The sequence below is a fragment of the Pezoporus wallicus genome, unplaced genomic scaffold, assembly GCF_028554395.1.
Source record: "Pezoporus wallicus isolate ANWC-B61680 ecotype Strahan unplaced genomic scaffold, APGP_CSIRO_Pwel_v1 contig_7227, whole genome shotgun sequence".
Taxonomy (NCBI): domain Eukaryota; kingdom Metazoa; phylum Chordata; class Aves; order Psittaciformes; family Psittacidae; genus Pezoporus; species Pezoporus wallicus.
This window is the reverse complement of record NW_026637191.1, coordinates 1,020,338-1,044,365: the sequence shown is the minus strand read 5'-3', so window position 1 is coordinate 1,044,365 and position 24,028 is coordinate 1,020,338. Positions and strand designations below refer to the sequence as shown.

At 43.1% G+C, this 24,028-nt stretch overlaps 1 protein-coding gene across 1 annotated transcript in view; it reads right to left on the bottom strand.

The window, feature by feature from the left end:
• Window positions 1-24,028, bottom strand: part of MDGA2 (MAM domain containing glycosylphosphatidylinositol anchor 2) — a 375,792-nt gene that overhangs the window by 109,625 nt on the left and 242,139 nt on the right. Inside the window, exon 8 of the mRNA XM_057403838.1 lies at window positions 10,751-11,044. Within this exon, the coding sequence (XP_057259821.1) occupies window positions 10,751-11,044 (294 nt within the window). The remainder of the gene's footprint in view (window positions 1-10,750; window positions 11,045-24,028) is intronic.

Here is a 24,028-nt window from a genome sequence, read left to right as displayed (position 1 = left end):
AGCAAATGGGCTGCCACATCCAAGTTCATAAGACCAGAAATTAGTGAGCCAGGTAATAATTCAGAGAGATTCACAGATCTCATTACACCCAGACTAATTAACACCCAAGTCAGAAGTTCATCAAGGATTCAAATTAATGTTCTCCAAGGCAAGGTTGATGATATTATATTAAATAGGATGTTTTTCCCAGACAGAACTTATTTTGCTTTGCTCTTTTGGGACATAAAACTTCCTTTACAAAAAAAACGTGAGTACAATTGTAGATGTACAAAATAATGGCCACGCTAAAGTAATTCAGGCACAAAATCAGAATTAGATATGTCCAGAATATAGGAGGTCTCTGTGGATATTGGAGCTTATTATGAAGTCCTTTTGTCTTCTTTTTCCCCTAATTCATTACAGATGGAAGACATTTTGTTCTCTTAATGAAGCTGTAAACAATAAACATAAAATAAATAAAACTCACGCCAGTGTGGACTCTCATATCAAGCTTCTGTACTCAAAATACAGCAAGAGCATACAAGATATTTGTGAATAAAATCAGTGGCTTTCTTCAATAAGGCTTGTAATGTGAGTAAGTAGGAAAATAAATCAGTTGTCTAACTGGGGTGTGGGCTTTAAGCTCTAGCACAACACTTTGGTTGAGAATTTCCAGCCCAGGCAGTCAGATGCTAATGACTAAAGTGGCAAACCCCACAATTAACTGGGTACATGAGCAGGTTGCATTTCACACTTGGACAATACAACCCTGCAAAGAGCCTAATGAAAAGGAGACAGAAATAAGGAGGAAGGTGGTGGCGACTTCCATGATTAGCACCTCCAAGAACTGAAATGCCAAGTCCTGATGACTTGGTTAGTTGTCAGTGCCTAGCCACAAATTTGGGGTCTTTCAGGTTCAGTGGAAGTCTGGACTGAATTTTAAACTCAACATGATTACAGATAAAAGGCTAGGATCACTTCCATTGCTTATCCAATCCTAAAGACCATGCTTGGGAGAAGCAGGGTGAAACATCACAGAAAGTTGCTGCTGGTCTTATTTGATATAAAAAGTAAAAAGATGCATATATATGATCTTCCCGACTTTCAGAGGTTTACATTTACACTAGAGGCTTCCTGCCCAGCTTGGCAGCATTTAAGATCAGAGCATTCAATGTGCTCTGGAGGGACACAATCTTCTTGCATCAGCGTGAATCAAACCCAAACTCTACCTCATTTCAACCTACCGTTTTTGTGAGCTGAAGGTTTTTAATGGAACACAGATGCTGTTTGCTTCATGCTAACCGTGCCCCTCTTGAGTTTCAAGGGGATGGCCTAACTTCATGGAGCTACCTTGAAACTGCTGGAAGTACTGATATATGTCAGTGTCAGCAAAAAGCTACCATAGTTAAGAGAGAGCAAGTTTCTGTGAACAAACCTCAAAGAAGTGTCTTTCTCACAGGATTATCAATTTGACTACTCAGATCCTGTATGCTATCTCCAGAAGCAGAGCATTCAAAAACACCCTCTTCTGATTCTTTGTTTAAAAATCTAGCTATGCAACATTCACATGCAATTATATTCCTCCTCCCATTCTCACTTCTTAAAAAAAACAAAAAACATTTTGTCTAGAAGACTGTCTTTGGTCTTGCCCTCAGACAGTGCTGTGAAATGCTCTGTGGTGTAAGACTATCTTCTACATGACCAATTGTTTAAAAGAAATGTCTATGAATAATTCAAGTTTTCCCAGTAACATCAGTGTTTATCCTTCAGGTTCTGGGGTACTTGCTGCGATGCTGTCTTTTGGAATTTCCAGTAAGAAAAAGATATAACTCTGGAGATACAGTGGCTATAGTTTTAATATTAAATAAGAAAAAAAATCAAATTATCTCATTCTCATTTACAACTTTCCATGTTGCCAGTGTTTGCATATTCATTACCTCTCCAGGTCACTAGACACACATTGCCTTTGACCCTGCTAAATGCCAAAAAGCTCCTAGTATTTTGCTTTGCTCACCAAGCTATCCACTATTTCCATCAATTTTTCCTCCCTTGCTCTATTCAGATAAAGTAAATAGAAAGCCATGACTGCTTATGCACTATGCTGAAATCATTCTCTATCAGCTTTCACTGAGGATTTTACAGAAGATATAGTTTTATATAAAAGTACTAAGAGAGTTTTCTGGGAAAAAAAAAAAAAAAACTAGGAAAAAAAATAATCTGGAAAATTTCTAGACTAATAATCAAGGAGCTGTGAATTCTACCCATAGGTTAAACAGAAGGGCATTTGTCACAGTATCTGGACTGCCTAAATATATATCACCATAGGGCAGATGGAATCTTTAAACTCAGGTAGGCAGCATGGATCTCTGTCATATGAGACCAACCCTGGGAAAATCTGTAACCCAGGGATGAGGATCCAGCACAACGCACCAGGATGGTGAAAGCAACTTCAGAAGGCAAACTAAAATGATAAAGGTAAATGGGAGCGACATCTAATTTGAAGTTTTAAAGTTGTTAGGGTCATTTATTTCTTCCCATACTCCAAAAAGACATGAAAAATGGCCCAGAAACATGAAAGTAGCAAGGGCCCGTTCTAGCCCTGTTCTAGCTTGCCCTCTCTCCCAACACGAACAGCCTAAATCAAAACCAAACCGTATCTACAGAGAAGGAAGTTGTTTAGAAAGCAGTAAGCCTCAGTCGGGGAATGCATTGTGTTATATAACACTTGTCCTAATACCAATCAACTTCTTCCACTCAAACCCTTAATCATAACGGGAGGAAAAAAAAAGTATAACTGATGTAAATAATATGAATGTAAAACATAAATACTGATTTCCATTATACTTTCAACCTGCCTAAAAATAGATTTTAGTGATTATTTAAAAATGAAGACATTTCCCCCATTCAGTTACTATTCTAACCCACGGAGATTTTCTGATTATAACGTTTTTAATAAGTTTTCATAGTGAAAATTTTATAAGAAGACTTGAAAAATCTAGGTTTCACCCTCTGAGTTTTACTTGCCCTCCTGATGCCCAGTCATGAAACAATACCATTAACTCACCTGGCTCTGCCCAGCAATACCAATGAAGAACTTGGAGTGCAAAAATCTTCCTAGGTAATGAGCTGTTGTCATGGCCCCAGGTACCACAGGACGTGTTTCTCTGGCGCTGGACCTCACTGTGACCGTCTCCAAAGTAAAGTAGTGATCCTGGTCCCTGAACCCCTTCCTGCCCATCTCCACACCCTGCAGGGCTTTGTCCATCCAGACAGGAAATCCCCCATCCATGGACTCAGAGTCTGTAAGTGTCCTGGCAGATTACTGCAGGGATTACCTACCCTCCCTGTTAAAAAGTTTCTCACAATTAGTTTCCTAAATCTCCATGAGCTTTAAGCTCATTAATTCTAGCTCTATTTTGGATAGAGAACACTTCATTCCTTTCTTTTGCAAAAAACTTTTATTTAATTATTTATATAATATTTATATATTAATATTTCATCAGGCACATATTTAGACAGAATAGATATGGCATTTTTTATGAGCTGCCAAATTACCTAAAGCATGAAAGGTTATTTTTTCCCATCTTCAACTGCAAATAATATCTAGAACCAAATCAAAGCAGACCCAGTTCGCAACTCTCCTGCCAATGGAAAACCTGTGCAACTAATTTATGCCCCACCAGTACACTCCAGATTTGCAATGATGCATCTGAGATCATAACTCAGCCTTATATTTCTTACTAATTAGCTCTGTTACTTTTCAAATATAATCCCCAAAGAATATCCCCCCCTTCAGCATCATTTCATTAGTTGTTTAGAATTTATTACTGAATAGAAATGACATACAAACTAAAACTCAAATTGAAATAAAAATTCAGACCCTCACAATAGAGCCAACTGCTATGCCAACCAGGTTACTATGAAATAATTTTGATGTTTTAAGAGGCTTTACAAGTACTTGGAAACCAATGCATTTGGAAAGTAGTTTATATTATAAACAATATTTTATGTAGCACCAAAGTAAAACTGGAGCATATAAAATGCAAGCCCAACATCCAGCAAAGTCCACTGTGAAAAATGATTCTGTCCTTTCTGCTATCATCATTTGATAACGTACACGATGTAAACATTTGATTATATTGTACCTGATGGCATTTTTATTTCCTGAGCATTCTCTTCTAGCAATAAAAGTGGTGCATTTAAATTATTACTGGATTGCACCTGTTTGCCAACAGCAGGCATAAATTAATTTTTTTTAACTTTTATATATCCAAATTTGCACACAAGAAAATGGTCGGCGAACAGATGCAGCACTCAGAGTGCTGTCACCACATGCAATTCCCACTTTCCACTTGTCTGTCTTGGTGCCCTTCCAAAACTAAGCTACGGCAAATCACCTTCAGGAGCCCTTTCATTTCAGATGCTACCCTCTCAACTCAGAGGAAAGATGCCACATCCTAGAGACCTTCCTGGGCTTGTGGCAGGAAGGTTCATGGCTGGTGGGGCTTCTCATGGGTCCTCTAAGGGCAGGCACAAGCTTTAGGAGGAGCTGGGACTCTGTCTGGACCAACACCTTTCATCTTTGATCACCTGCTTTCAGGGAAATGAACAGTGTGTCTTGCAGCACCAAGAAACAACGTCAACAGTGCTGTTGCATGAGCACTTTTAGTCACCGTGAGCCATCACCCGTAGCTCAACAGTCACATATGTGCTTCATCTGCCCTGCACAGCTTCCCTTTCCCACTCACAGGCATGCAGCAAACAATGCTTGGGAGATAAACTAGTTAAACGCTGGAACTGCTGCTCTGCCAGACTGATTTTGCTTGGTTAGCCCAGCCCTCCCAGTAAACTGCTTATGCCATTTCAGCCTGCTGAAGGGATCCTCCTGGACACAGAAAATACCCTTCCACCATTGCCCTTGGGGAGCAAAAAACTCTCGAAGATGTGGAAGGAAGATACGGAAGGATAAATGCCATTCTCTGAAGGGCTCTTACATTGACCATACTATAGACGAGAGCACCTTCAAAAGAGCCTGGACATGGGTGAAAAACATGTAGAAACTCCCTGCAAAGGCTCAGAGGAGCTGGCTGCACAGCAAACCAGGCTGTTTGCTGTTGCCGCCTCCTCTCCAGGGCAGAGACACCAAGACAACATCCATGGGTCCTGAGAAAATCTCTGCTCTCCAAGTGCTGTCCTTGCTTGCACAGGGACTGGCAGAAAGACTTCACAGACCAGGCTCTGTTGATGGCTTATCTATGATGAAACATCACCTTCAGGTCTGTCCCTAGCATCATGACTAGCTTCATCTTTCTGTGGGAAAGGAGCAAGAAATTAATAACCTTACAAAGTGGACTTTTATTCTTCCCAATCTCCTAGGGGAGGTGGACACTACAATAACACCACCAACCAAATCCCAGTGAAGGTGTTTAGCTCTTCTCTCCAAGAAAAGTTAGCAGCATTCATAAAATCTGCCAAACAATGAATTTCAAAGTCAGTAAAGACCACAGCTTGTGATGAATGCCAACACACCTAAGAAAACACCTGTTGTGGTTTAAACCCAGTCAGGTAACTCGTTCACTCACTCCCCTCCTTCTTTCCCTCCCCCTACTCCCGGAGGGACGGAGAGGAGAATCGAAAAGAGCGCAACTCCCACGGGTTGAGACAAGAACAGTCCAGCAACCAATGTACAACACAAATCACCACCGCTACTACCAACAACAACAGTGATAAGAGAAAATAACAAGGGAAGAGAATATGATACCACCGGCCAAGAAACGAGTCCCACCCAGAAGCCCGTGTCCTTCCGGGTAACTCCCAGTTACCCCCCACCCTGGGCATGACGTGCTGTGGTATGGAATACCTCTTTGGCTAGCCTGGGTCAGGTGCCACGTCTCTGCTTCCTCACGGCTTCCCCTCCTCCCTGGCAGAGCATGAGCCTCACAAAGTCCTTGGTCAGGGTAAACACCACTTAGCAACAACTGAAAACATCGGTTTCACCAACACTGTTCCCAGGCTGGAAGTCAAAACACAGCACTGCAACAGCTACCATGAAGGAGAAACATGACTGCTACTGCTGAACTCAGGACAACACCACAGGATAATAATAGCAATAAGCAAAGGATACTAGGTTTATTGATCAAATCAGATATTACAAATCTTTCATTACTACAGCAACCTCAGAATCTCATCTCCAAAACCTCTAGGGTAGGAACCGCTAGTTCTATTTTAGAGATAGGGAACTGGAACAAAGAAAAGCAATTCCAGACAATTTCTGTAAGACGGGCTCTGCTGCTTTCTGTGGATGCTTTGCTCTCCATAGCCACCCAGGGAGCACAGGTACCTAACATTCAGATGGGTAAAATTTTAAGCTAAATTTCTCTCTAAGGCCTACTCACTTAGACCTCAAAACAGTACCTCTTTTGCTGTATTTCACTGTTGAGCAATCACTTCAGGACACGACAAGGATGACGTGACTCAAAGTGTAACAAAAAGCACACCAACCAATTCTTGTCCAACACACCTGGGCTAGGGGAGATGAGTCTTCCTTTACTCTTGGTTTCTCCATCATGCATTTTCATTTTCCTATTAGAATTTGATGGTAAACATGAAATATCAAAATTCTTACACCACAATTTGAGGCCAAACCGTGTCAAAGCACATAAAACAAAGCATGGTTTCCTAGAAAACTCACAGTCTAGGGTCCTGACACCACTGAGCACAGGGTTAAAGGGGCTGAAGAGGAAAAGAGGTGAGGCACAGAAAGACCCTGTTAAAACTGGTCACATGAACAGAGAGGGTCAAATTTAGGGGAAAAAAAAAAAAAAAGCCTTTATCTTTGAATTTATATTTGATTCTTCTTTAGTTTGAGCCAATAGATATGACCTAGAGCAGTAGTTCCACTGAAAGATTTGCCCTGTGACACTACTTTGGTGAGACAGAAAGTTCTACTCTCACAAGTAAAAACCCTTAAGATGTGCCGGAGAATGGGAATGTACCCAGCTACCAACGTCCATGAATGGATCTGCTTGCATTCCCAGACACCATACACAAAATGAAATCAGTAAGTTGTTATATAAATGTTTAATTAAATATCTTTTTCCCTGTTTATAGCTCACAGAAGCATCTAAAGTAAAGACTACAAAATTACTGAAAAGAACTGATTTTTATGACAACTGAATAAATGCTATGCTAGTTATGAGAATGATGCTGAAGTCAATATGAACACATGTACTTTCCTCCCACAAAAAAAACAATCAAAGCATTACATAATATCTGCTTTGTCCATTTGTCTCCAAGTTGTCACTTGCTAAGATCTGAATGAGCAGAAATCTAAATGAGCAGATTAAAGAAAAATCTGTAAATACCTGTTATACTGCTGCTTGTTATAACCATTTTAAAGTTGTTTCTCTCATCTCTTTCAGAATATGTAAATGGCTGCATCTAATGCAATACAAAAAATACATAAAAATGAAGCTTTTTTCCTACCAGTAAAATAATGTAAAGGAATAGCAGTGCAAGCAGTGCATCCACCAGCCTTTGGAAGTCAGCAGGAGTCACCCTCTGGGACCATCAGGACCAGCTTAGGTCCTGAAGAAGTAAAGCTGGTGGTAAATCCTCGTCCACATCCTGGGAAACATTCCCCAAGAAACCGGACTCAACCATCTCTTCCTGTAACACAAATGCATGATTGCCTCCCTTATGAGAAAAATAGCAGTGTCTGCTCAAAAGCTTTGAAATGGAGACCAGTATAAATGATACAGACCTCGCTGGATAATCAGAAGAGTTTCTATGACTGCGAAAGACTCGAACTGAAGTCTTGCAGGGCAAAATGTGGGACACATTACAGCTGTTATATAGAGCCATGTCAAGAGTGCTTCTGAATACTTGTTCGTCCAGTATCCCCAAGTGAACTGAGCTTCTAAGGATTTAAAATAACAACAAAAACATCAACAAAAAAAAACCACAAAAAAGCCACACACACACACAAAAAAAAAAAGCCCAACTAAAAAAACAAAGCTGAAAATTGCTTTTATTATCTGAAAACATGAAACAGGGCTCCTCTGGGCTCATGAAGCTCTCCAACAACTTTAGAAAGAAAAAAAGAAAATCTTTAAAAACTTTAGACAAGAAATTCTTGGCAGTGGGGATGGGATGGCTAGCTTGCCCCAGATGTTACTTTGGGGTTTTGCTGTTTGTAACTGCTGGACTGGATTTACCTCCAGGGATTTCCTACTGAAGCTCTTGCTTCACCGGGAACACCCTCCACATACATGAACTAAATTACCTGAGGAAGCCTGCATTATCCGCATGTCCATTATCCATGTGGCCATCCTCCACACATCATCACAAAAACCTCAAATTAGAATGCTGTAATAATCATGCTGGACTCTGTAGACATATGGAAAAGATGATGTACACTGACAACAAAAGAACATGAACAAAATGGCTAAGATGGAGGACTGATGCATCTAGAAACAAAATCTTCTCTAGTTCTCAAAGCAAATCATGACAGGAAAGGAGAGATGCCGCTTTCCCTCCTCCTTATTCATGACAACCATTCCTCCACTGTACAATGGTTCTTATTCAGAGATTCACAGGGACTCTGCAAATCAGCGTTTACTGAGTTTATTATTCATGTTTCCTCTCTGCCATTCAAGATCATGAAGGACTGCAGCCATCACACAGGCCAATCTTCAGTCCAAGCTATTAAAAAATCTTGCATATTATCACCTTTCTCAGCCACCACTGTTCAGATGTGATGGCTGAGATCACCACTGATCTATGAGGAAGTAGTTTCAGTCAATCATTTTTATGAGCCACGCTGTTACTGTCTTCCAAGCTGTCCAACCCCATGTCTCAAGAGCCACAGGCTGGGAGTATTACTGCAAGTATTCACAACAAGGATTTTCTTGAAGTTACAACTGTATGCATTAATCTTTTCTTGGGTTTTTCACATTTGCAAGAGATGGCAAAGACAGGTCCCAGCAAAGCTGCAGCAGCCAGAGCATACCACATCCAGCCTCTGTGAATACACCTGATCAACTGAAGCAACCGAAAACCCCTGCAATTGTGCTGCTGCTCTCTGTGTTTTCTCCGGCATCGACCCTCCTCTTGCACCATTCATGCTGGGGGGTGGGGGGCGGGTGGTGGGGGAGTGGTGTCCAGGACACAGTTCCACAAGCTCTACCAGCTCTGACAATGACCTATGCCCTGGTGGCATGCCCATTTACAGGATAGACTCTCCATATATCCTATAGTCTGCCCTTCCATGTCTTTTATCTTCTGTCTTTTCATGATGTTCACTTTCTGTAAACCACCTTTTCTGTGCAGGTAAAATTAAACACTTACAATGATGATGGCTTGTTATAGGAGATCTGAAAGCAAAAATGTGTGTTGTCAGAGGTAGTCCTAGCGATGATAACCATAAAAACCATCACTGGCATAAACACTAGTAATGCTAGGAGTACCTGAGTAAAAATTCTTTTGCGAGTAAGTTCTCCCTAGTGCTACCACAGCTCTGAATAATGTCTGGTCCAGCCTGTTCGTATAGGAGCCCATCTTCCCTACAGCAATCCATCTGTTTTAAAAGTGCCTTCTGTAGGAAACTAATACCCCGATGTTCCTTTTATGCTCTAGGGGAAGACCTCTCTGCAGAATGATCTAAGATCCAAGCAATTTTCTGCAACCTCTAGAGAGGGAGCCAGACATCTCTGCTCCCAGTTCAGATACATCAGTGCAGGTAGGATGATGCCAGTTCTAATGCAGATGAACCCACAACAAGGAGAAGCCCAAGCAAGAAGGCTCCAGTTTGCATCAATACACGTGATAGGTGCTTGGGACAGTAGCACGCTTTGATGAAAAGCTATGCCTGAACACCAGTAAATAGCTCTGATGAAAGCACTGCAAATATCACAACAAGTAATCAAGCGCATAAATAATTTGTTATACAACAGACCTTGTTAAAAAACAAATCAGTTGATTATTAGTAATAACTATGTACATTGCAGCATCTTATCCCTAGAGGCCCCAAAAGAGGTCAGTTGTGCTGAGCACAGAACATTGCTAAAAAGCAAATCTGCCACAATATTTGGGCATCTGAAACTAGAATAAATGAGGGCTATACAAGTCACTTTATAAAAAAGTAAGAATAAGTACCAACAATACAACAGACATGAAACTCATTTAGTGAACAACTTTATCAGATACACAGCAACAAAGAATGCCTCATTATTCCCCATAAAACATATCAAACCAGACTTTTCATTTTCCAATAATAAACACTGAACATTTGCAAAATAATTATTTTCTCTTATATTTTCCTTCCCATTCCTGATGCTGCTGGTTTGCAAAGACAGAGCAGACAATGCAGATCTGCATGCAGATCAGCTAAGATAGAACAGCTCTTTCACTCATTTTTTTCTTCTTGTTTTACATAATATCAACAAACGAGATCAGTATCAGATCTGCATTTACAGAAATATGTTGTCCTATCTCTTGTGCTTGCTCCTGTGTCAAGAAACTTAAAGCTAGGCATTGGAAAAATAATGACTACCTCACTTTTTTTTTTTTTTTTAATATAAATGGGGGTCCTACGTAATTCTTACTTGTACATTTACATTATAATCATGGACTCAGGGAACTAGAGAGCCAAACAACACAGCATGAAAAATGTAATGACCATAAGACTTCCTTCTGTGTATTTAGGGTAGAAATAAATCAACTTCTTTTGCTCAGCAAAACCACAGGGGAAAAAAAATAAGGGTCTACTTACACTGTACAATGAGCTGTACCAAAGCTTCTCTGGGCTTCACATTAAACCCATTATACTGGCTGGTCTGGCACCTGTAGGTTCCTGTCATTTCCCTGGACACGTTCACTATCCTCAGGATCCCATCGTAGCTCTCCGTTTGCATTGCTCCATCTGGCATCACAACCTCCTTGTCTGCTCGGGACCAGAGAATGATGGGCTTGGGCTTCCCTGTTACCTGGCACTGCAGCTCGATTGTGTCCCCTTCCCGGGTGACCAGGGGTGACTTTTCTTGAGGAACAGTCAAATTTGGTGGGACTTTAAAGGAAAAAAAAAAAGAGACGGTTCAACAATTAGCACTGCAGAGACATCAGGTGGCTTTCTTGCTTGTTACAGTCATAGCTGCATATCAAGAAGTAGTTTATACACAGACAGCATATGTCGACTACATAGAATCACAGAATGTTTTGGGTTGGAAGGGACCTTAAAGATCATCTAGCTCCAACTCCCTGCCATGGGCAGGGACACCTTCTAGTAGACCAGGCTTCTCAAAGCCCTGTCCAACCTGACATACATTGGAAGACTGTGCAATGCTACTATGAGAGAAAGTTTTCAGCTGCTTGAAGTTGTTCAAGTAAGATTCATCAACCCCAGCTATGAAACATACTTACCTCCCTGTGTGTCTCAGATATGTCATTATATATGCCAATATGTCATTACAGTGTACATCAGTGCATTTGGACCACTGGTCACAGCTAGCCCTTTGTCACTGCAAGCTATGGCTTTCCTTTTTATTAGCATTTGGCACTAAAACCCTTTTTCAATAACAGACTGCTTGCTGATTTTATCCAGCCTGTAATGGCCACATAATGGGAGAGAATCATACCAATTCAGAAATCAGTTCAGAATTCAAAACCTGAAACCAAAACGCAGATGGCAACAGGAGGTTTATCAAAGTGGTTATATTTTTTTTTCACAGAGCTTTGCATTAAGAAATCCAGCTGGACATGTGAACAACTGCTTTCAGCAAAAGTTAGGCACCCTTTGGAGCAGGAATACCTGGCACTGCTGCACAGTGAGCTGGTGATGCCCAAGGACCCATCCTTTCTCATCTCCACAATCTTGCAAGAGCAAGACTTTTAATTGCCCCACTGCCTCTTGAACTATCAGCCACAGCTCTGAACTGCCAGTCCTCGGCACTGAGTAAAGCTTACTCCCCAGGGAAGAGACACTGCTGTGCAAAGGCAGAAATGTCACAGGACCATGGCAAAAGCCTGATGTGCATCACAGTGAGCTTCCACCATTGGTCTTATCAGAGGTTGCCCCTCTGTCTCAGCCATTTAGGTGACAGCTTTGAGAATTAGAGGGCACTGCAAGCTCCGCCAGGCTGACGAGAATGTTTCTGCCATGTCTAATTATCGTTCCCATCTCATCATGCCTATATGTCCTGGGTTCAGCAGTAGCAGTCATTTTTTAGCCTTCTTACTAGCTGGTGCAGCGCTGTGTTTTTGACTTTTGGCCTGGGAACAGAGCTGATAACACTGATGTTTTTAGTTACTGCTCAAATGCTTAGACTGGCCATAGGACCTTGTGAGCCTTATGCTCTGCCAGGGAGGAGGGGAAGCTGGGAGGAAGCAGAGACAGGACACCTGACCCAAACTGACCAAAGAGGTATTCCATACCACAGCACGTCATGCCCGGGAAGGTAACTGAGAGTTACCCAGAAGAGCACTCACTGCTTGGTCAGGCTCGTTCAGCGGGTGGTATCGTATTCTCTTCCCTTGTTATTTCCCTTATCATTATTATTATTGGTGGTAGCAGTAGTGATTTGTGTTATACCTTAGTTATTGGACTGTTCTTATCTCAACCCATGGGAGTTACATTCTTTCGATTCTCCTCCCCATCCCTCTGTGAGTGGAGAGTTGGGGGGGGGGGGGGAGTAGAAACTGTGTGGCTGACTGGGTTTAAACCAGACACTATGTTAGTTTTAGAGCCAATTTCTTACTCCTCTCTTAGTGCAACACAAATAGAAATGCTGTCTCTGAAGCTGCTTGTCTCTAGATCACACATGGTGCCTTTGGCACCATCGACCCTTACTTAAGGGGGTACAAGCTGTTGTGCGGCGGGTAAAAATGTGGGAAATGATGATTTAAACATTGCCCACCATCTCTTGCCTTTTGTGCCTTCTGAAAACTCAGCTGTCATGGGTCTTTGTTCTGAGTCATGGGGAAAGATGCTTTCTGCTTTAAAGCATTCCTTCACAGGAGCATTACCTCTCAACGCTGTCCTGCCCTCAGCTACTTTCCTTGAATGCCAGGACTGACAAAATACAGCCTGCACTGTAACTCCTGTCTACAGGCAAAAATAATCAGAAGCTATTTTCAGCCCCCCAGACACAGAAACCACAGACTCATACCAGTGAGAAATAGTTCCAGTTTTCCACTGATTTACCTTGTGTCTATAGACCTGACAAATCTGTGAGGAATCAAAGCTTAAATCAGGGACATTCATGGGTACCAAAATGCTGTTCTCAGCTGTTTTGAAGGCTTTAATAGCTCCTTCTGAATCTGGTGGAACATGTAAAAGCTGAAATAACTTTTTCCACAGGAGAGTAAATGAAAAATTATTTTATAATTCAAGTAAAAGAAGAAAAAAAGAAGAAAAAAAAGAAAGACTGCTTAATAAAACATTCCCTAAATTAATAAAACATTCTTATTTTTCACTTATGCCTGCATGTATCATAGCAGGTCCTGAGCACAGGCCAATGCCCAGGGAACATGGATAACTTGTAGAGAATGCAGGAGATGCCCAAAAGCCCCTGGTGAGGGATAGGACAGAGGGATCAGATGAAGGCCGCTCTGTGGCTTTCTGAGCTATTCTGACTGCAGTCCTCCACAAGTGCGTGCACCTTCCTCTCCCTCATTTCTAAATCCCATGCTTTTGCTGTGAAGTACATGGTGCTCGTGCTGGACCTGCACCAGCCAAGTCCTTATGATGGGAATTCTGAAAGTGAGCATATCAAGTAGATACCAAAGGGCCACTTTCTAAAGCAATGTTCTATGACAACACAGGCTAAACTGGGAAAAAGGTATCGTTCCAAGAAGTAAAATACAGTTTAGAGAGAAAGGTTTGAAAAGACACCGTGCAGTGCCTGTCTGCAGGAAAGAGCCTCCTTCTGAGCATTTTTTTTTCCAGCCCATCTGGCTTGTGGGTTTTCAGCTTAGTTCAAATACTACAAAGCCTTGTCTGGAGCAGTAAAACACACATTTACTTTGTCCCTCCATTCCTGGGCAGTGTACCTGCTCCCTGCTGTGAATGTGCTTTGATTAAAGCATGTACCAGTTGGTATAGATGCTGAAGGCTCCCTCACAGCTCTCCCTCTCACCCCCTGCCCTTTGGCACCTCCAGCTCCCTGGGAAGCACAACCTTCCCCTGCCTCAGGGATTCACTGACTATGAGGACCATGAGGCCATGACAGGGTCACAGCCTTTAAACAAAATACCTGCTATCAAGAGGGAAAAGGTGTGCTATCTGCTCTGTGCCAACCTACACTGCTACCTACAGGCCTGCTTGCAAACCCATGGTCCAGATGGGTCCAAGACATGAGTTCTCCTTTCACATAAATGTTTGTGTAGACCTGTTTCTGGACATGTTGTGCTGGCAGCCTGTTCCAGACTCCATCTTTTCCAGACAGACATCAGAGCAGCAGGTCTGGTTTACAAAATCACCCCCTGTCTTAGCCTCAGAAATCACCCACTTTCTGGATGAGAAGCGCTGTAACTTCTCATTGCAAGCACTAAGCCAGGAACAAGGCTTGCCTTCAACACAGCAAGTGGTCCCACACAACTGCTGCCCTGCCTATTGAAGGCAACACCTGATGGAAGTGAGACAAATGATGAGGAAGAAGCAAAGCCAGCTTCACGTGCGGAGGCTGACCCAAACCTGCTCTTGAAACAGGAATGGAAAAGGGAGGTGAGTCTTCCCTTCCACTCTGCTCTTGTAAGACTCTACCTGCAGCACTGCGTCCACCTCTGGGGCCCCCAACATAAGAAGGATGTGGAGCTGTTGGAGTGAGTCCCATGGAGGCCACTAAGATGCTCAGAGGGCTGGAGCACCTCTGCTATGGAGACAGGCTGAGAGAGCTGGGATTGTTCAGCCTGGAGAAGAGATGGCTCTGGGGAATCTTAGAGCAGCTTCCAGTGCCTAAAGAGGCTGACAAGAAATCTGGAGAGGGGCTTTTGACAAGGGCATGCAGGGACAGGACAAGGGGGAATGGCTTTAAACTGACAGAGGGTAGATTTAGATATTATGAAGTTCTTTCCTGTGAGGGTGGTGCAGCACTGGCACAGGTAGTCATGTGAGGAATAAACAGACAGATTTAGTGTGTCCATGAAGTGAACCTAGAGAGGAAGGCAGATAGAGATGTATGATTGCAACTGAAGGCTCACGAAGACTTGTGTCCCATGGAGCTGCACTGTGGGGATGGAAGAAAGCACCAGCCCCAAGCTCCAGCTGCAGGAGCCTGCCAGCTGCAGGAAACATCTCAGATCAAAGGGCAGGGGAAATTCAGAAATTTGTACACTCAAACTATGAATCATATAAGGAAGAAATCTAGAAAAAATACACACTGCTTCTTATGGTTGCATTCAGCTTCTGGAGGCATTGGAAAGAAAGGAGAGTGAATGGCACAGGATGCATCTTGGGGGGATAAAAAAAAAAAAAAAAGAAAAAAAGATGCATACCAAAAAGGTCCTGTGCAACTGTGAGCTAGTAATTTACCACCCCGTTTAACACAATTTTCTTTCTGAATAATAGAGATGACAGTACTGCAAAACTGTACACTGCAAAGATAAGGACCAGAGATTCTGAGGTCTGCAGGCAGGCTGATAAGATAGGCTGTATCAGTACCCCAGATGGAAAGATACCTTAAAATAACCTGATTCATCTTCTCCTTTGGCATTTTGCAACACAACCAGCGTCTCCCACATTGTAAGCCATCCAGTGTATTACTATGGTTTACTGTATTTATTAATGTTCTTGTTACTGGAAACAGGGAAGGAGAGAGGAGGGACAAGGCCATCTATTAAAACAAATCATTTCATGGGCAAAGCCGTAAAAAAGAAACCTAGCTGCAGCTTTCATGTATCACATTTGACTGACAGTGCTCAAGACAGTGAGCTCTCACAATTTATTTCTCTGCCCCCAACACAGTGGTTATGGCCATGGGTCCCCCCTTAACTCAGATGCTGATTCTCTACTGTCTCATTAGGAAGAAGGACAACACTTAATTTTGCTCAGGGAGGGTTTTATTGCAGGGTTTCCCTTTTTTATACCTACCTATTTATTTTCACAAACTTGCAGGCACTTAATTAACTCCAAGATGTCTATGTTGCTGTCAAATTTGGCTTAAATTAGCTACAGGGTCAAAAAATATCAGAAGGTTTGGGGACTTGCGACGCACTAACTGACAGGCACTGGCAGCCTGATTGTGTGTGACTTGTTTTCATAAGCAATAAAGCTGAAAATAGCCACAAAAGAAACTCAAATCAATGCAATGGTCACAGAGAAATCAGGAAGACAAGGAAGGGGGAATTAGAGAATGGAGGAGAAATTAATAATTTGATATTTTTCTTCCTTTACTATGACTGAAGATGTAGGGAGGCCCCAGGACCAGGTGGCTGAGCCTGCTGTGGAGGAAAGCAAGTCTGGGTGAGCAAAGGTATAGAAACAGAATCACAGAATTGTTTAGGTTGGAAAAGACACTTCAGATCCAACCATTAACTCAGCATTGCCAAGTCCACTACTAAGCCATGTTTCTAAGAGCCAATCTTTTAAACACCTCCAAGGATGGTGACTCAACCACTTCCCCAGGCAGTGTGTTCCAATGCCTGACAATCCTTTTGGTGAAGACATTTTTCCTCATATCCAATTTAAACCTCCCCTGGCACAATTTGAGGCTGTTTCCTCTTGTCCTATCACTTACCACAAGGGTGCACAAGCAAAGATGAATGAGCAAAGGTGGGTGAACAAGGGCACACAAGCTGAAGCACATGAGCAAAGGTGCAAGAGCAAACATGCAAGGGTATGTGAGCAAATGTGCACAAACAAGGGTATGTTAGCAAAGGTGCTGCAAGTGGGGCAACCAGAAGCAGGTGGCAGCCAAGCAAGAAGTGCTAAGCAGGTAGTGGAGGAATTTAACTCTTAGCAGTTAAATCTGTTTCCTAAAGCAGACGGTTATCACTTGAAAAAGAAAAGTGCTAGTACCTCCTTCAAAAACTCATACTATTATTTTTTGAAACTGGCAGTGGCACATGCAGAAGATATATGTCTGTTGATATATGTCCACTCCTGGCTCTTAAATAAAATGGTCTGAGACAACCTTTGCCTCTGTAAGTTGCTGGCTCACTGGGTCAGATGGCAGAAGGTATCACTGTATTCTTGTCCTATTTTTGCTGAACTGCTCTCTAGGTAAATGTGTCTGTCTGTTACTGGAGATAGCAAACTGGACTAGACACTTTCATCTGATTTTGTGTGGTAGCTCTACTGTAATTCCATAGGATCCTCGATCTAGCATAGGCACTGTGTCTATAGGAGAATGGGGACTGGACCAAAGTAGCTATTTCAAAGAAAAAGCCAAAGTGCACGAGCCTAATACATTTATTCACTGTGTAATCTGGGTACACACAACCTAGTTCTAGTTCTAGTCTTCTCAAGATCTTTGAAGTCCTGATGGGTTAAGTCCCTATTTTGAACCTCCAGATAGCTTAATTAAATGAGAAAGAGGCAATGGCAGAGGCAAGAACCTGTTTAGAGATATCATTCAAAGGGGCTACAGGGGCTCTGCACAACCTGATCTACTTGATGCCCCTGCTCAATTGCAAGATGTTGGACTACACGGACTTTAAGGGTCCCTTTCAGCCCAAGGTAACCAGTGTGAGAAGGACAAGCAGCCCCCAGAAGTGGTGACACCATAGTAGGCTTGGGGAAGACAGTATGACTCCTGAGCTCTTTACTGCAGATTACAGATAGCATTGGTGAAGTAAGGGCTGCTGTCACTTCTGTGTTTCCCTGGGAGCCTTAAAAAGGCAGAAAGGAAAGCTGTGGCCCTGAAGCAAAGACTGTCAGTTCAAGCAGTGATGGGGAGGCCATGGGCCAGTGTGATCAGGCTGCTTAAAATAGACTAATGGTAATAACTAGTAATTATAGGATAAAGAGGAGCAAAGGAGTGTTTGAACTGCATATCAAGAAATAATCCATACTGGAGATTACTCAGAGATAATCTCCCAAAAGAAGTGTTGGAAGTCACATTGTTCAGGTAATTTAAACAGAATATTAAAGCATCTATGTTGTAGTGGTTAGGAGATAGAGGTGAAGTTATTTGTGTATTCTTCTTCTCTAATATGTATGACTCTGAAGGTCTGAATCTCCAGTATTAATCATCCTCTGCCCAAGACATGCATTTCAGTTCCTGTTCATGATTCATACTCCTTATATGATGGAGGGGTTGGCTAAGGCAGGACAGACTGAGCTGTGATGTAGGAAGCCGAGCTGGTATAGAGTGTATTTTATCACAATTATATAGCCTTTGAAGGGTAGCAAGTTATAATTATTCAGGTTCTCTATACATCTCTGTAAACAGAGATAAAACTGCTCAGCATACTTAATGTGTGTTACTTTTAGAAGTGTTGGGGAATACCAGGGAGCATATGCTGACAGAGTCTCCAGTGGCAAGAAAACAAGAGCATCTGGGGAGGCTTGCAGATCCAGCCAGACGATTGAAAAATCAGTTAAGGTCAAGGGAATTTACTTTAACCTTTCCATGATCTTTCACCACCATGAAAGAGGATTTAACTAGTTGTTCATGTTGAAGGTAGATCAAGAGACCTGTAAGAAAATCATGTTTTGATTTCAAGGTTGCTTTCTTTTCTTATTGTTCTAGTTGCCTGTGAGTTTTCCTGCCCATATGCAAAGAAGAAGAAAAAGCACTGCAGCCCATGTTTTCTTGTGCACAAGACTCTTCTAACAGCAAGTGAAGACATGAACTACAGATTTCATGTCAGGGGCTTAGACAAGATATCTGCTTAAACAGTAGAATAATTCCAGAATCAGTTGGAGCACCCATAACTTAAGTTGGGCCATCCACAACTTCTTGGAATAGATTTCCCAGAGAAGCTGTGGCTGCCCCATCCACGGAAGTGTTCAAGGCTAGGTAGGATGGGGCTTTGAGCAACCTGGTCTAGTGAAAGATGTCCTTGCCCATGGCAGTCGGCTGGAACTAGATGGTCTTTAAGGTTCCTTCCAACCCAAACCATTCCATGATTCTGATTCTATGAATCAGTACTTTTAGCTCAATATACTTTTAATAACTTAAAATACCACCTTACTTTGCAGACTCTAAGAAGGAACATTTTAAACCCAGAACATACACAGCCAGCAGCAATTTAGCCAAATTAGTTTTCAGTGATCTCACAGGAGTCATGCTGAGGAGCTCCATCAGCCATATGCAATGTGAGAAGATAAGCCAACTCCACAGCCTTCCAGGGAAGAATAAAGAGACTGCAAAACATGGGCAATAAAGAGGGTGTCTGCTCCCAGAAACCCAGCTGAAGTCAATCCACAGTGGATGAATGCATCCTGGAGGAATCAGATTTCCTGGGAGGAAAACCCAGGTGGTGGGGGGGGAAGGAGCTGCAGAGCAGAATGTTGCCGGTCCTCAACCCCTCCCTACAGCCAGTCATGGCCCAGGCTCTGTGATGGGAAGTAATGGCAGCTCCCAAAGATAGAATTAAAAAGAAAAATCTCTGCACATTAAATACTAAAATAGAACTATAAAAGAAAAGCCTTTTAATAAAATCCAGCATTTATCTGTCCCTTCTGTTCACCTATTCTATTCAAAGACAAGCTCCAAAGATAGTGGCCAACAAAAATAACCAACTTACTGTAATAATGGAACATCTGTCTATTTTCTGGTATGTCTCAGGGTTGCCCGTGAAGGATCACTCTGGACAGTGTATCAGGTTTACAAATATCTTAATTGGATCACTAATTATTTTCTAAAAACCATTTTTTTATTATGCAAAGAGGCAGCACTGTGATTTTAATAAACATTTAGAGCTAAAATGAAGGTCTCTTATGTTTCATCAAAGGAGGAACAAGACGACCACAGGACATATATTTCAGATACAGATCAAAGTCACATGTCCCAACATATCAGCCTGGACATTTACTTAGAATCATAGAATCATAGAATATTTAGGGTTGGAAAGGACCTTAAGATCATCTAGTTCCAACCTTCTGCCATGGGCAGGGGCACCTCACACTAAACGAGAGCAGAGTAGAGGGGCAGGATCACCTCCTTCAACCTGCTTGTCACGCTCCTTTTGATGCAGCCCAGGATATGGTTGGCTTTCTGGGCTGCGAGCGCACACTGCTGGCTCATGTAAAGTTTCTCATCGACCAGCACCCCCAAGTCCTTCTCCGCAGGGCTGCTCTGAATCTCTTCTCTGCCCAACCTGTAGCTGTGCCTGGGATTGCTCTGACGCAGGTGTAGGCCCTTGCATTTGTCATGGTTCATTATTTAATAGATAGCTGATTAGCTTAACGGGGAAGCCCTCTTATACTGCAGACAGGATACACAGCTTCATATATGCTAGTTCCTCAAGAATTTCTCTGTCTCTGGCAGAATTTCTGCAAAACTAAATCCATTTGTTGATGTGACTAGCTCTGGAGGTGGAACATGAGATCACAAGGCCACCAGCCTGCTCTGTGCTCATGGACAAAGTCATGTTCCCCCTCTGTGATGCGCCTAACTTGGAGTACCCAGGGTGGTACACACTCAACACATCTTTAGGTTCACCCAGAGATGAAGAATGCAGTTCACATATTTGCCATGCAGGGCATCTAGTTGTGCCCACACTGGATAAGAGTGAAGCAGTAGAAAGGACTCTTAGGAAAAGAAGGATCACCACCACCTGCAGTCAAGACTCTTGGGCATCTCCCCCATCCATCCCTCCTGTTAGCAATTCAGAGCAGTGCAGTCAGAGAATAAAGTAAAATAACCCCCCTGAAATAACAACTCGCTTCACTGCACAATACTACCTCCAGGTGGAAGATGAAAAGAGAATAAGCCAGCAGTGACAGATGTTACATCTTTTACTGTACTGATGCTGATTTCAGGGAGATAAAGATAGCATAAGAAGCCATACTGAACAGAGCAAACCATACATCACCTAAAGCCATATTCTTCCTGCTTTGAATACCATATTTAAGGCAGAGAAAAAGATCGTTTACAAAGACTAACACACTTTTGTGATCCCCCTCTCTTTTTCGCTTACCATGAGCCTATTATACTGTGGGTTTTTTGTTGCTGTTTTAACATCTTCTGCCTTCAGACTACCCGTGACATGCACACACAGACGGAAGAGCCATTCCGCCTTTAAGTAACATTTGCCAAGGGTTGGTTTTATGGATGACAGGGTTTTTATAGGGCAAAAATTCAACATTTGAGTTCTCATTTCCACTATTCAGTGACCTACTTTACAGAGATGGGGCAAGGGGAGGGCTGCTAGGGGATTACTTCAGGTCCATTTATATAAGATACTCAGGACACAAATCTATGCCTTTCCTGCTGAAAGTACAAAATGTCAAAGAAACAACGTTCTTGCTAAACAAGTGCAATTCCCAGTATTTCAAGAGGTTGGCATGTCTCTTGCACAGCTACATATCCCTTTCTAATCTGCTGAAGGGACAGAGGAGACCTAACCATCTCAACTCCTCCTTATCACACAGTATCACAGTATGCTAGAGATTGGAAGGGACCTCAAAAGATCATCTAGTCCAATCCCCCTGCCAGCAGGAACACCTAGATAATGTTACACAGGAATGTGTCCAGGCGGGTTTTGAATGTCTCCAGGGAAGGAGACTCCACAACCTCCCTGGGCAGCCTGTTCCAGTGTTCTGTCACCCTCACTGAGAAGAAGTTTCTTCTCAAGTTTAAGTGGAACCTCTTGTGTTCCAGTTTGTACCCATTACCCCTTGTCCTATCATTGTTTGCCACTGAGTAGAGCCTGGCTCCATCCTCGTGACACTCCCCCTTTATATATTTATATACACTTATAAGGTCACCCCTCAGTCTCCTCTTCTCCAAACTATAGAGACCCAGCTCCCTCAGTCTTTCCTCATAAGGGAGATTCCCTTAATCATCTTCGTTGCCCTGCGCTGGACTCTCCCCAGCAGCTCCCTGTCCTTCTTGAACTGAGGGGCCCAGAACTGGACACAATACTCCAGATGCGGTCTCACCAGGGCAGAGTAGAAGGGAAGGAGGACCTCTCTCGACCTACTAACCACCCTCCTTCTAATACACCCCAGGATGCCATTGGCCTCCTTGGCCACAAGGGCACAGTGTTGGCTCATGGTCATCCTGTCACCCACTAGGACCCCCAGGTCCCTCTCCCCTACACTGCTCTCTAACAGGTCGTTCCCCAACCTATACTGGAACCTGGGGTTGTTCCTGCCCAGATGCAGGACTCTACACTTTCCCTTGTTATATTTCATCAAGTTATTCCCTGCCCAACTCTCCAGCCTGTCCAGGTCTCGCTGGATGGCAGCACAGCCTTCTGGCGTGTCAGCCACTCCTCCCAGCTTAGTGTCATCAGCAAACTTGCTGATAGTACAACTCAATTCCCTCATCTAAATCATTGATGAATATATTAAATAATACCGGTCCCAGTACTGACCCTTGAGGCACTCCACTAGTTACAGGCCTCCAACTAGACTCAGCCCCATAGACTACAACTCTCTGGCTTCTCTCCTTCAGCCAGTTCACAGTCCACCTCACTACCTGATCATCCAGTCCACTTCCTCATTTTAGCCGTGAGGATGCTGTGGGAGACTGTGTCAAATGCTTTGCTGAAGTCAAGGTAGACCACATCCACCGCTCTGCCATCATCCATCCACCATGTTATTTCCTCATAAAAGGCTAAGAGATTGGTCAAGCATGATTTCCCCTTGGTGAAGCCATGTTGACTGCCCCTCATAACCCTCTTATCCTTGATATGCCTGAAGATGGCACCAAGGATAAGGTGTTCCATCACTTTCCCAGGGATGGAGGTGAGGCTGACCGGTCTATAGTTACCCGGGTCCTCCTTCTTGCCCTTTTTGAAGACTGGAGTGACATTTGCTTTCCTCCAGTCCTCAGGCACCTCTCCTGTTTCCCAAGACTTGGTAAAGATGATGGAGAGTGGTCTAGCAATGACTTCCGCCAGTTTCCTCAGCACCCACGGGTGCATCGCATCTGGACCCATGGATTTATGGATGTCCAGATTGCTCAACTGGTCTCTAACCCATTCCTCATCGACTAAGGCAAACCGCTCCGTTGACCTGACTTCATCTAAGGTCTCAGGGGTACAGGGCTCTTCAGGACTGCCTGCAGCAGAGTAGACAGAGACAAAGAAGGCATTCAGTAACTCTGCCATCTCTGTATCTTCTGTCACCAGGGCACCCATCCCGTTCATCAGTGGGCCTACATTGCCTCTGGTGTTAGTTTTATCTGCCATGTATTTGAAAAAGCTCTTTTTGCTGTCCTTGACCCTTCTTGCCAGGTTTAATTCTAAGGATGCCTTAGTCCTCCTAGCTGCCTTCCTACATCCTCTAGCAGCAGCCTTATATTCCTCCCAAGTGGCCAGCCCCTCCTTCCATGACCTGTAAACTCTCCTCTTCCACTTGAGCATACTCAGCAATTCCCTACTTAGCCACGCAGGTCTCCTGGCCCTCTTCCTTGACTTCCTACGTGTCGGGATGCTCCGATCTTGAGCACGGAAAAAGCAGTCCTTGAATGTCAACCAACTATCTTGGGCCCCTTTACCTTCAAGCAGCCTTGCCCATGGGATTTCCCCTAGCAATTGCTTGAAAAGTCCAAAGTTTGCCCTGCTAAAGTCCAGGGTTGCAATTCTACTTGGTATTCTACTAGTCCTACCACACAAGATCCTGAACTCCACCATCTCGTGGTCGCTGCATGAGGTGACAGTCCCTCCTGCTTCACTTGGGGATCCCAAGAGGAACCTCATGCAAGTCAGGAAGAAAGAATTCTCCCCATACCCAGCAAATAGACACATAGCATGATATTAATATGTCTGTGCAAGTCCTGGCATTTGGAAAACATGTTAGTGCCTAGGCCTTATGTTCATAATTACCACAGCAGTACTGAATCTTGATGAGTCAGTAACGACCTTCAATAGCACAGAGAAACTATTTCAGCTTCCACTTAATCAGGTAACAAAGTCACACAATAGGCAGAATTTCTTT